Source organism: Fistularia commersonii, chromosome 21, assembly GCF_037954325.1.
Source record: "Fistularia commersonii isolate RoL2024-O1a breed Wild chromosome 21, RoL_Fcom_v1.0, whole genome shotgun sequence".
Taxonomy (NCBI): Eukaryota; Metazoa; Chordata; class Actinopteri; order Syngnathiformes; family Fistulariidae; genus Fistularia; species Fistularia commersonii.
Window position 1 is genome coordinate 5,422,263 of NC_141304.1, and position 13,598 is coordinate 5,435,860.

Below are 13,598 nucleotides of genomic sequence, written 5' to 3' on the forward strand. Positions count from 1 at the left end.
GCAGACAACCATGTTCACTCATATATATTTGCAGTCTCACACATGTACACAATTTACATCTTAAAAAAAAAAAAAAAAACCTGGTCGGGGACATTCCACACATAAAAATGCACGGTGACACAAAGACAAATAATCCTCCCACCCAAAAATAAAATAAAACAAAAAAAAAAAAAAAAACATTCACTCAAGTGGGAGGCCAGTTTCTGTTTTGGAATAAAGCTGGATGAAAAAAAACATGCCTGGTGCCGAGGTAGAATCGCTGTCGAGTTGGCTGCCTCTAGTGCTGCAGTAAAACATGATTTGGGAACAGCCGTCCGAGGAGGAAGCTGTGAATGTTCACTCTAGGAAGCGGTCTAGAGTCACGCATGGTGCAATTTTGGGAGGAGGCCTGGTCACCTTTTTTCTTGTTGCTTTTATTAAAGGACGGATCTCTGCTTGGGGAGACTGAGATGGAGTGTTGGATTAAGGAATGAAGGAATTCTTTTTTTTTTTTTAAATATCTATTTTTTACATTTCTGGTCATGAAAAAAATTCTAATCAACTTTTGCTGCTGAGCTTTAATCTGCACATTTTTGAAATTGTTCAAAAGTTATGTACAGCATGATTGTATTTCTCTTCAAAAATGTCAACATTTTCTTACTATGTCACCTGGAGACAGCGAAAGGAACTCATTACACAACACCTTGCCTAAAAGCAAAGTTCTCCTTTTAGTCTGACTTGGCAGTTTGATGCGCATCCGTGTTTTTTAGGTTGTCAAAACATTATTAACTTCTTTATTTTATGTCTTCCTCCACAAAAAAAATGCTAACTACTGATCGTAAGAGGAACCTGAGAGTTAGGCTGCAGGCAAATAAAGTGAGATGGCTCTGGAACTGAAAAGTACTACGCAGCTAGGTAACTCTATTGGATTCAGTGTTAACGGCATCATCTCTACCATTGCACAGTCCAGCTATTTATTTGCAACATAAAAATATCTATGATCACAGTTTGACGTTTTTTTTGGAATGCCATGTTGGAAAGCTGTACGTGCTCTGCTTATGTTTCACTCTTGTTCTCTTTTCAATGATGCGAACACAAAAAGATAGATGATTAGCACATACAAAAATTGCCAACCAGCTTAAAGGATACAGGTTGGATGAATTTGGTCCGTCCTCCCAGTCCATCGTAACCAGTTTTCACCTCCAAAGAGAAACAGTTTAAGTCAATACACCACAGAAGAGACGGTTGTCACCTCAGGCATGAAGGGTACATACAGCTCCAAGCTTCCTCTGAGGGTCTAACATACTGCCAAACGTCTTCTTCCTGAAGAGGAGGGAGTGCCTCAGAAAAGGATCCATGGATTTGTCCTCACTTTGAGCCTGAAGAAGAAAAGAATATTTACCGAGAACAACACAAGATTTAAAAAAAAAAAAAAAAAAGCCACAACAACCTTTTGGAAACCTACCTTGTTTGAAGCCAAAGCTTTCTTGTTGTTCTTTGACACAGATGACCTGGAAAGTTGAGCATTTCAAACATAAATTAAACAGTTTTTCAATTCATTTTTCAAACAAGAAACCGTAAAGCCCATATCTAATCAAAATCTCAAATACTAGATTCTTGGAACCTACAAAGGAACCTGGGTATAAAATATCATCAGCTGATATATTTTGCAATAGTTAATTTTAGAATGTAATTAACTGACTAATCCTAACTGCCTGCAGCACTTGATATCAGTTCAATGGAACAACAAAACATCATCAAGATCCCACAAAATGCCCAACTTTGTGTGGACAGTAGTATTTGGATGTTTGAAAGTCACTGGGTTTTGCTGTAAAGAAAGCATGAACCAATAGAATACAATGTCAGCTGTAGTCATTATTTTAAATACAATGGCAGGTATTCAATGTCCTGACCATCACCACAAAGACTTACAATCGAGGCTCAATGCGCATCTTCTCAGAAGGGACCTGCTTGGGTCTCTTGGCCATGTGGTCTGGGGTTGGGACGTCATACATCATGTTGAGGTCGATGTCTCCCCCGCCGATTGGCTGGTGGAGCTGTGGCTGTTTAAGCTCCAGCGGGGCTGGGCTGACAAGTAGGAAGAGGAACTTCATGAGTGACCAACACCTGTCTACGTTTCCGTAAGGTTTTTGACTAGGTAACTCACTCTCACACAAATTACACAAACCTTTCAAATACGAGACGACTGATGGCTTCATTGGCCCGTGTGGGTGTGCTCAGAGTCTTCTGAAGAAACCTCACTTTCTCCTTCAGACTCTGTTGAAATACATGAATGCAGAATTCACAAACATGGAAGGGTCTGATGATGAAGCGAAGAGCTAATGTAGTGGCTTTGCCTCACAGAAATCTCTTTGTCAGCACCAGCCAGGTCGCACTGAAGGGAGTTCATATCCTGTTTTGTCTGTTTCACCTCCACTGTGGCTTTTTGTAACTGAAAGAGAAACATAAGCATTTTGGATACATTTAAATTATTCCCTCCTTTTTTCCATTATTGGTGTCTTGCTAAAGGAACTGTACCTTGTTGTTGGAAGTAAGAACTTCTCTTTTCAACTTCTCACACAAGTCATTCGTGGACTTCAGACACTGTTTTATATTATCGTACTCTCTAAGAAGAGGGGAAGAGAACGACAAGAGGGAAACCGCAGTAGTGAGAGGTTAAACTGTATTGGGACAGTAGGTCTTTGAGTTGCTTACTTTTTGAGAGAGATGCAGTAAATAGAAAGCTGCTCCACGGCAGTCTGACTGACACCCATGTCTGTAATCATGGACTCTACTTCTGACCTTTGACCCTGTAACAAGACATCTAGGCTGGAGCAGAAATCAGCAGACTAAGTTAACAAATATGAAGCAAGGGGACAAAAAAACAACAAATAACAATGCTAACTGACTTCCCAAGCTAAATTGTCAGTCTCATACATTGGCAGTATTGTGATAACGGGGTAATAATAGCTTACCTTTCAAATGTTTTCATCTTGGTCCGAAGTCTGCGGGCCTCTTCTTTGGCTGCAGAAGCTTCACTTTTTTGAGTCTCCATATATGCCATCTGTTTCTGTTAAGATGAAATTCAATAAAGAATTTGAGTAACTGAGACATGGGGTACACGATTTACAGTAGGCCAATACGCTGATGTGAATCAAATAGTTTTGATATTGTGATACACAAGAATTATAATAATTTGATCTCTGCATTTATCCTTCAACCCTTTTTCATTTTCTGTTAAAATACTGCTTTTGACAGCTTATTTTTTTGCAATGACAACAGTATGACTTTACCAATAAATTTGTCTAAAAAGGACATATAGTTTAAGTGCCTTGAATTTAGCAAGAAGTGTCCTAAGAGATGGCGAGATGGCACAGAAATTGCACAGGAACGAACAAGAAACTTACTAAAAATCAGGTCAATAGTACTAAACATTCAGATGAAAACAAAAAAAAACACGAACATCTGTTTAAATAAATTTAAAAAAAATATATTTATACATATATATATTTATATACACACATATACATACATACATAGAGATCATTCATAAATTTAAAATTATGAGTAGATATAAACTGCTGCATTATGAAGAAGACTGAATGTATCTGACATGTGATTTTTCATCTCAATATGATAATACATAGTTATGAAAAATCTATCTGCTAAATATCAAGATGGAAATTTCTTGTCCATATCGATCGGCATTAATAATATTCAAAGATTTTCATACAAGGAAATGACAGCATACCCTGAGTGCGGAACAGAACATATCTTTCTCTGAAACTGTTTTCTGCATACTGTCCAGATCTTTCCTTTGTTTGTTCACAGTGTCCTTTAAGTCGTCCAATGCCTTTTGTTTCTTCTGCCAGTCTCTCTCTGCAAATCGATTAGAATGATTGTTAAAATACACTGCCTGCATTTAGCATCAAACAGTTTTTCAAACCACTTGGCCAGTTATACCTTTTGAGCTTAACAGAACCTTCAGCTGATCAAGCTCATTCTAAGATGGGAAGAAGAAAGAAAATTAAAAAAAACAAAAAACAAAAAACGTCATTCCTTTTTTTAGATAGATCAATTCACTCGAAATTTATGTCTTGGCTAAGTTTGATACCTGCAACGTTTCTGGGTCTGCAGAAGCCTCCTCCTCTCCTCCGATGTCAAAGAATAACTTGCAGATAATGTGCCTGGTGCTGACCTGAACAACAATTATAAGTCCATCCACATGACTCCGGATTTATATTAATTTCAGCCACAACTACAAACATTTTCATCATTGTAAATACCTGTTTTCGACACTGTGGACATGTTTTTGTCGGGGCGTTCTGAAACCACTGAAGAAGACTGTAGGGAGATGGGTGAGAACGATTAGCCATTCAAACGCGATACGTGTCATATTATTTTATAGATCATTTTTACCATTCATAGTGGAAAGTGTGTCCGCATTGGATGGCAGCAACATCTCTTGAGTGATCGAAGAAATCGGAGCAAATTGTACAATGTGCTCGGATGGGCATGCTGTCTTGTTTCCAAAGCAGATAAACGCATAAAGTTATGTTTGGTATATACACTACCTGTTAGCAAACACATTGGCATTTAGCTACGACAGATAGCTTTTGCTAACATAAGTCGGCCTTATCTAAAGCCCCAATTTCCCTATATATAAAAATGTACGTGCTTCGCAGTGTCTGACAATAACACTGTTATCCGCAATATGCCATTTGTAGAGTTCTGAGATTTACATTATTGTCATAGACGTCAAAACGTATTCTCACAGAAACTTCGCTAGCCGTCGCAAAAACAAAGGTGTTACGTCCCTGCTGCTGTTACCCCGCTCTCGGTTCAAACTGAAGTCCGGCCCCTTGCGAAGCGTTTAGGGACTCATGTAAACGTGGGAAATATTAATGTTAATCAGGTGACCAAATTAATGTGCTATTAAAAAGATATATAGCATATGAAACTATAGAAAATGAAACTATATATGAAAATTCAGATTTCAAACTTATTTAGAACTTAGAATTATGTTTCAATAACATGTGAGATTTCCTGTTTGTCTAGAAAGACAAGAAATTTTGTGCATCGGTCTGAAGCGTTACATTTAAGCGATAAATATTAGGAATACAATTCAAAAGATGTCACAATTGACGCCACGATTTATTTTTTTATGTCGTCTTGATATTTTCATTAAGCGCTCAATTTTGTAGAAGAAAACTCCATATCCCACAATCCGTACTTCCGTAAAAAGCGGAGCGTATGGGCAAGCAGAAGGGCTATTTTGGTCGGCATCAGAGACGGTACTCGCTCTTTTACTTCTCTGCCCCAACATTTGTCAGAAGCTTCGGACACACGCCTAAAGCATCGGAAATGAGAGGTAAATTGAGGAAATCTCACAATATTAGAAAACTTCTTTACAAAGTGAATGCAACGACAGCAGACCGGACTGGCGTTAGCTTCTGTTGATTGTCTGCTAAGTTAGCAATCTAAGTGGCCTTTGAAGTTCTGCATCAGCACATCTGACGCCTGTGCGACGAATGCAAGATATGACGATGTAAAACAGGACGGACCGAGGACTACGACCAAATTAATTGTTTCTTTCAATTCATTGTAGTATAACATCATTATCACTTGTAGTAACATTAGCCAGCTTTTTTGAAAGTTAATCGTGTACAGGAAAGTTTAAAAATCGGACTGTGGCGCACCCCATGACATTCGTGTCGTAAGAAGGTGTGTCGATCTTTATCGTGAATTACGCGGCGATAAACTTAGTTTTGTGTCTGTTCTGCCAGGTGTGTGTTCATGCTGACAGCAGCAGCAGTGATGGATGGTGAAACCCAAAGGGCTGCTGCGTCGTGGGACAATGGTACCCTGGCTCCGGTGGACCGCGTCCGCTCGGAGAGGGCGGACAGCCCGACGCCGGGTCTGGTGGAGGGCACAGAGCCAGGTGAGGATGGTCCATATTCATCCACCTTTCCATGTATATTCCCAGAAAAGCAATCGGTTTTTAGTTTTTTTTTTGCAATTCTGATCATCACAATGGTTGCATTATGGTCATCCCTCTTGGAAGAGAGAAAGGATGAAATAAGTGGTTAAAGATGTCCTTTAGGAATTACACTTTTGATGGGGCATGATATCCAAATAAAGTCACATTCCCCCAGTTTTTGTCCCAATGAAGTCCCCTTGAAAAACCACAACAGCCCATCTACAGCCTTTCAACAGTTAAGGATAAAATGACTATGCGTATCAACAAATCAGCTTAACTTGTCAAGTTGTATTATTTCCTTTTCTATCCCCTGTAACACAATTTTCCATGTTGTGATGTAGTGTCTCAAAGTGCTGCTTGAGTGTTCTGAAATTATATGGTGAAACAGGGTTGAAGGGTTTTTACTAAGTCAAATTTGCTTTTTAAGGCAAAGGGCGACTCACAGTGCTCATAGGACATAGATGGACCAATGACAAAGGCATGTGTCTTTCCAGCTCAAAGAATAATGTTAAATGTGTCACTTTGCCTGGACACCAAGGATATCTTCGAGAACATTTTTTTTAGGTGCTGTCCAGCTAACTTGCCAGACTGGTTATGCCCTATTGTCTCTTGGATAATTGGATAAATGGTAGTCCGTTAAAAAAGGGAAAATAAAAACCTCTGACTACCGTTTATCCATTTAACCTCTGACTACCATTTATCCATTTAACCTCTGACTACCATTTATCCATTTAACCTCTAACATGAAGTAATTATACTAGGCACTGTGAAATTCATATTTTATGTAAATCCAATAAAGCCAACACCGTTTGACACCATTGGTTTTTGAATTTTTGTGCAAGCTACAAAACTCTGCCCTTGACTTAAGATCCTCAATTATGTTGTGTGAGCAAGAAATGTTGAAATGGAAAACATGAAAAAGGACTTCAAGGACTTTTGCCATTTAATAGATGTTCAGCTCAAATCAGCTAAATTACGGTATTATTAACAAATGACATTAATCTGATGTTTGAAAAAGTGTCCTCATGGTGATGAATTTATTTAGCATGGATCCAGTTATCAATGCTGATAATTCCAGGAGCAACAGAATCTTGTTTGGTACTAAGTATGGGTTTTCCCTGGCCTGTGGGGCTCCGGGGGCCGCTGAAAGGTACTGGCACGCCAAGCAGTATTGGACTTTGGTGGTTCCCAAGGCAAACCATGGAGAACGACTTCTAATGGGTGTTGAGGAGATTCTGGTTTACCATCTGGTGGCTCAGGAGGATGAAGCAGTGCTCCGTCAACACTGTGTACAGTGGAAGGGGGGGCGCTGCTGACCTCAACACGAAACCTTTTTAAAAAGGGGGATCAGAGGATGTGCTCCAACTATAGGGGTATAATTAACACTGACCTCCCCGGTAAGACCTTACAGGATAGGTAAGCCTACCCTACCCTAGTTACTGGGTAGGCTGAGGTGCTGGAGAAGAGGGTCCACTGGGCCGTTGAACCTCGGATCCAGGAGGAGCTGTGCGGTTTCATCCTGGTCATGTGACAGTGGACAAGCTCTATACTCTCGGCAGGGGCCTCGAGAGGGCATGGGAGTTTGCCCAACTAGTCTACATGTGTTTTGTGGACCTGGGGAAGGCATTCAACTGTGGGGCAATCCTGTGGGGGGTGCTCTGGGAGTATGGTGTACCGAACTCTGTCATACGGGCTGTTCGGTCCCTGTATTATCGGTGTCGGAGCTTGGTCCGCATTGCCGGTGGTAAATCGGACCCGTTTCTGGTCAGAGTTGGACTCCGCCAGGGCTGCCCTTTGTCACAAATTCTGTTCATAACTTTTATGTACACAATTTCATCGAGGGTATCCGGTTTGGTGGCCGCAGGTTCGAGTGTCTGCTTTTTGCAGATGATGTGGTTCTGTTGGCTTCATCAGGCCATGATCTCCAGCTCTCACTGGAACGGTTCGCAGCTGCCGGGATGAGGATCAGCGCCTCCAAATCTGAGACCATGGTGCTCAACTGGAAATGGGTGAAATACCCACTCCGGGTCGGGGAAGAGGTCCTGCCCCAAGTGGAGGAATTCAAGTATCTCTGGGTCTTGTTCACGAGTAAGGGAAGGAAAGAGCGGGGAGATGACAGGCAGATTGGCGTGGCGTCTGTAGTGATGCAGACTCTTTATTGGTCTGTCCTGATGAAGAGGGAGCTGAGCCAAAAGGCGAAGCTCACAATTTACCGGTTGATCTAGGTTCCCACCCTCACCTATGGTTCCGAGCTGTGGGTAGTGACCGAAAGAACGGGATCGCGGATCCAAGCGGCCGACGTGGGCTTCCTCCACAGGCTGGCTGGACTCTCCCTTAGAGATAGGGTGAGAAGTTTGGTCATTCGGGAGGAGCTCGGAGTAGAGCCGCTGCTCCTTTGCATAGAGAGGAGCTGGATGAGGTGGCTTGGGCATCTGGTCAGGATGCCTCCTGGACGCCTCCCCGGGGAGATATTCCGGAGGACTGCAGGGAAGACCCAGGATACGCTGGAGAGACTATGTTTTCAGCCTGGCCTGGGAATGCCTTGGCGGGGTTGGAGGAGGTCTTGGCCTCACTGCTGCCCTGACGAGAAGCAGGGGAAGATGGATGGATGCACTTAGGACAACAACAGGTTTTGTGTCTAAGCTGCGTTTTAAAAGTTTCTACAACCTCAAAGGCTCTCACTAATCATTCATGCAAGCTACCACCTATTTTTTATACTTTCTGTAAGATTAATTGTGAATCAATTTCTATAAAGAACAAACAAATTTTGGAGTGCGCTGTTAAGATGTATGCTGTTCATTTTTGCCGTTAATAGTGAATCTACAAAAAAGCAAATTATTTGTGGTGGCAGATGATTGCCTAGTTTCGTTGCATAGATCATCACAGGTCTACCAGATAGTGTTGCAACTCTTCAGAGTACACTGAGATGGCACAGATCACACATCCAATCCTGTCTGCTGGTCAGTGTTAATTATCATCTTGTCCTCCTGTTGCTATTATGACTCATTACTTGCCGTTGATCATTTATCTTGCTTCCTGGCTTTTAAGGACCTTCAATTTTACTGCCACTCCTAATAGATAACGAACACATATGTGCTTTGTTTTTGGTTGAGCATAACATAATATATAAAAGCTGGCAAACTTCTTGGTTGTTATCACTTCAATGCCTTCTGGTTCAGTTCTGAAACATCATCGGACTCAGTGTCATGATTCATTCCATATCCTTGCAGGTGCAGGTGCTGGACAGAAGAGTGCCATGTTTATCCACACACAGTCTTTTGAGGATCTGACTGCTGAGGCTGAGCAAGAGGTCGAGACCAGCTCTGAAGCAGACAATTCATCAGAGTGTGCTGAGGATCTCAGAGCCCTGGTGAAAGAGAAATCCACAGAGGAGCCGTGCAACAGCAACATTTCACCAGACACTCGGGATAAGGAAGAGGACATGTCCACAGAAGCCTGGCGGAGCCACAGAAAACACATGTTTGTTCTGAGTGAGGCTGGGAAGCCAATCTATACCCGTTATGGCACTGAGGAGGCTCTGTCCAGCACCATGGGTGTTATGATGGCCCTCGTATCCTTTGTTGAATCTGAGAAGAACATCATCCGCTCTATCCATGCAGGTCAGGATCTACTCACGCTGGGGATATGTAATAAAAGTTTATTATATAGTATTCCTCGCTGATGTTAGATGTTTTTGTGCAATTAAAATAAGATCTCTTATTTTACTGTCAAGTATTACTTATAAATACAATGAAAACCAATATAGAAATTCACATGACAAACTGGAAACTTTGCTCAAATTTTGTACAAAAATATAACAAACCCAAAACATGACAATAGTCAGAAATAAGAGAAAATGACTGGGGATGAATTAAGTTATTTTTATCAGAGTATCAATCTTAAATGTAATTAAAATCAAAATCAATAATGAAATCACTGATAATCACCAAGAACTTTCCTAATAATTGCTTAACAATAAACCACCAAAAGGATGTGAAAATAATTCTCATAATTTGGAGGGAATTAGTAATCAGTGACGGGCAAATTATTATTGTAATTAATCTATTCATCCCCCAAAATATGACATTTTTTCATTGTAATTATATTGGAAATTCATATCTATTTTATTGAATGGCCTTTTCAAAATTGTGTGTGTTTGTCTAAATATATAGATAAGTATGCATGGAAAGCAAAGGATTGAATCTATCTTTCATTCTTTTCTTTTACCAGATGGATGTAAAGTGGTATTCCTCACCAAGAGTCCCCTTGTCTTGGTGGGCGTTTCTCGTACCTGTCAGTCAGACAAGGAGATGCTGCGGGAGCTGCAGTACATTTATTACCAGATTGTCAGCCTGCTCACCCTCACCCAGCTCAACTCCATTTTCCAGCACAAGCAGAATTATGACCTGCGGCGCTTATTAGCTGGCTCTGAGTATCTCACTGACAACCTCCTGTATCGGCTCGACCGGGACCCCGGCCTGCTGCTCAGCGCCGTAACCTGCCTGCCGTTGGCCAGCTCTGCCAGAGATGTGGTCTCTTCTAGCCTGCAGGCAGCGAAGTCCAAAAGCTTGGTGTTCTCCATCCTGCTGGCTGGTGATCGCTTGGTTACATTGGTGAGGAAAAAGGACCAGTTTCTACACCATATTGACTTGCACTTGGTCTTCAACCTCGTTGGCTCCTCCTCATCTTTTCGGGAGGGTGAAGGCTGGACGCCGATCTGTCTGCCAAAGTTCAACACTGCAGGATTTTTCCACGCCCACATTTCTTACCTGGAGCCTGCATCTGAGCTCTGCCTCATCCTGGTCTCAACTGACCGGGAAGACTTTTTTAACATGTCTGACTGCAAGAAAAGGTTCTTGGAGAGGCTCAGTAAGCGCAGTGCCTATCAGGCCCTGAGGGACGCCCTGAAGTGTCCAAAGTATTCTGTGGCCCAGGTTGGCATCCCAGAGCTCAGGCACTTTCTGTACAAATCAAAGAGTTCGGGCCTTTATACCAGGTGAGCAGAGGTATTGTTCATACAGTGTTTGTTTGTTTGTGTGTGTGTGTGTGTGTGTGTGTGTGTGTGTACACTGTACAACAAAAATAAATGCATGCATCTTCAACAAGAGTAGTTTGATCCAATTTTTAAGTCCTATTTTTTACATTTCTGGCTGTGAAAAAAAATGTTAAATTCAGATTAGATTTTAGTTTCATCGCTAATCTGACCTTGTAAATAGGGAATTTTGACAGGTACAAAGCTAATTTCTTTTGAGAATTATCAAGAGGGGTCAGGAATCCCGATTGAAAAGATATGGATAATTGTTGATACGACCGGTATATCAGTGTCTGATGCCCCATGTGATAAACATTCAAAGCTTGTGTATTTTTATTGCCCACAACCACCTCAAAATATTATCCACAACCAATTCTACAGAAAATTTTCTTGATACCCCTATTTGTCTGTTTTCAGCCCAGGGTTTCCCCTAGTTTACGAGTCAGATGAAGAGCAGGAAAGACTGATGGGTTTGTACCAAGACCTTCACAGCATCCTACACCATCCAACCAGACCCCTCCGCTTTTTCTACCGCTGTGGTGAAACTGAGAACCTGCTGGCTTGGGTATGGAGTGGCTCTCTTTTTTTCAAAGCTGTTTGAATTCTCAAGACAAAGTCAAAGCATTTGAAGTCTCAGAGATCTGGATAAAGAATGTCGTGATTAGATTTGGGACTCTTCTATTTTCATCATATCATAGAACGTGCTATGGATAAAAGATAATCATAGGTTAGATAATTTAATTGATGTTCATCATATGTATCTTGCATTGTAATAAGAGGTATGACATATTACAAACTCGGGATTGGTGTTTTTTTTTTTTTTTTGCTGCGATTTACATGGCATAGATTTACATATAATTTTTCAGTATTAAATGAAATACACAGTATAATATCAGAGTTATACCATATTTGATGTACCGGTATATAAGCCAGGGTGTTCCTTTTGAACATATGGAACTAAATGTAAATATTAAAATTCATTTAGGAAAGCACCCCACATAAAGTCATGTTGCCTGCAATTATTATGAGATTTAGATAAAAAATTCTGAACAAAACTGACAAAGGCCTCAAGGTTTGATACCAAAATTATTTAAAATATTCTCTTTCGCCTGTGTGCCCAGATATACAGAACCCTGCACACGCACAGGGTCAACACCGGGGCAAAAAATTTCCTGTTCTTCTGAAACACTTAGAAGTATCGATGTTTGGCAATATTTGTTCTTTTCCTCATCAACCCTTAGGTCACCCGGTTTTCCTGCCAGGTCTCTGTCATCTCCTCTTTCTTTACTCTGTCCCAGATTGAATGTAAAATAATTATTGTCAGCAAATAAGTGCTGTCTTTTGTTCTCACTATACTCACTTTCCCCATTTGAATGATTCTTTTGACAAGAAATGTATATTTTATGCCACTTGTTCACTTCCTCACTACTCTAAGCTATTTGTGAATTTTATAATATAAATCACAAAAAGACCATTAAAAGATTCACTTTTAGTTAATATTCTTTGATGATTGACAAAAAATGCTATTTTTCAGAATGAAGTAAAGTAAAGCTAAAACTAATGCCATGTTCATCAGTAGAAATATACATGCAGGTAAAAGTTTTAATGGTACTTTTCCCAGCAATCTACTCATAACCTACTTGATTTTTCTTTCATCGAATTAATGTTACTTTTGTGTTTTCATACTCTCTTGCCTATTTTGGACACTTTCTTGACAGTTTTTCAATGATAGATATTTTAGATGGATTTCACAATCAAATTTAGAATGTAATTCATTGTTTCATTAAAGCGACAAAACAGATTTCAAGTTGGAGGAAAAGAAATTGCAAAATGTAAAATCAGGGGCTTAAATCACCGAGAAATAACTGAAAATATTAAACACCCACAAGTTATGTATAGTGTTGTCTGTCAAATTACTTCTTGTACAATATCACAGATGCTATTAGATATTTATCAGTTTATTGCCCGTCTTCAGCTGTTCATATTTGAACTTGGGTCTGTAAAATACTGCAACACTTTTTCTACTGTTTAATCCAAACCCATCTGTGCAGGTGACCAGTGGCTTTGAACTCTACCTCTGCTTCAGTCCGCTGGGGACAAAGGCCCTGGCTGTCGCTGCTGTAAACAAACTGCTCAAGTGGATCAGGAAGGAGGAGGATCGACTCTTCATCCTGAGTCACCTCACCTACTGAGACCCGCTGCCAGCTGACCCTCCGAAACAAACAGCGTCACCCTGAACATGCTGTCTCAGGTGCTGAGATTGTCAAAACCTATGCATCTCTTGTGTCTGGGCTCCTCCAGTCCAAACATATTTTTTTTTCGTTGAAAGTGAATAATGCAGTTATTTGAGAGAAAAGCTTTAATTTAGCTGGCTAAATTTTTCTTTTTATACGTTTTAATTTTGGACAAATTGGCTGCAAGTAACCCGCGCCATCGCCTACACAATAACATGCTTCCTCAAACGTGGTGTTAATATATTGTTTGTTTTACTGTAATTCACTAAAAATGAAAAAAATATTTTTAGATATAATTATATCAATTATTATTGACTGACAACTGGAAGATTCTTAAATCCTGTGATAAAATAAATTATCTTGCTACAAGACT

General features: G+C 40.4%; 2 protein-coding genes across 2 annotated transcripts; one reads left to right on the plus strand and one right to left on the minus strand.

Moving 5' to 3' along the window:
- On the minus strand, window positions 1-4,496 carry traip (TRAF-interacting protein). Its single transcript, XM_086168589.1, has 15 exons — window positions 4,399-4,496; window positions 4,266-4,323; window positions 4,094-4,177; window positions 3,943-3,982; window positions 3,731-3,858; window positions 2,955-3,049; window positions 2,695-2,808; window positions 2,518-2,605; window positions 2,342-2,431; window positions 2,168-2,256; window positions 1,912-2,067; window positions 1,445-1,490; window positions 1,254-1,358; window positions 1,129-1,179; window positions 1-444 (listed from the first exon to the last, which is right to left on the minus strand). The coding sequence occupies exons 1-15, from the start codon at window positions 4,494-4,496 to the stop codon at window positions 337-339; spliced, it is 1,350 nt and encodes a 449-aa protein (XP_086024715.1). The 3' UTR covers window positions 1-336.
- Window positions 4,497-5,246: 750 nt separating this feature from the next.
- Window positions 5,247-13,594, plus strand: mon1a (MON1 secretory trafficking family member A). The gene is made up of 6 exons (XM_086168122.1): window positions 5,247-5,350; window positions 5,766-5,920; window positions 9,190-9,579; window positions 10,190-10,955; window positions 11,409-11,556; window positions 13,043-13,594. The coding sequence occupies exons 2-6, from the start codon at window positions 5,776-5,778 to the stop codon at window positions 13,181-13,183; spliced, it is 1,590 nt and encodes a 529-aa protein (XP_086024248.1). The 5' UTR covers window positions 5,247-5,350; window positions 5,766-5,775; the 3' UTR covers window positions 13,184-13,594.
- Window positions 13,595-13,598: the final 4 nt, after the last annotated feature.

Bases quoted from the DNA above. Each gene is read 5' to 3' on its own strand.
- traip (XM_086168589.1), bottom strand. From the start codon at position 4,496: ATGCCCATCCGAGCACATTGTACAATTTGCTCCGATTTCTTCGATCAC. The intron at 4,178-4,265 runs GTATTTACAATG...ATTGTTGTTCAG, and splicing joins GTCCACAGTGTCGAAAACAG to GTCAGCACCAGGCACATTAT. The intron at 3,983-4,093 runs GTATCAAACTTA...TTCCCATCTTAG, and splicing joins CAGACCCAGAAACGTTGCAG to AATGAGCTTGATCAGCTGAA.
- mon1a (XM_086168122.1), top strand. From the start codon at position 5,776: ATGCTGACAGCAGCAGCAGTGATGGATGGTGAAACCCAAAGGGCTGCT. The intron at 10,956-11,408 runs GTGAGCAGAGGT...GTCTGTTTTCAG, and splicing joins AGTTCGGGCCTTTATACCAG to CCCAGGGTTTCCCCTAGTTT. The intron at 11,557-13,042 runs GTATGGAGTGGC...CCATCTGTGCAG, and splicing joins CTGAGAACCTGCTGGCTTGG to GTGACCAGTGGCTTTGAACT.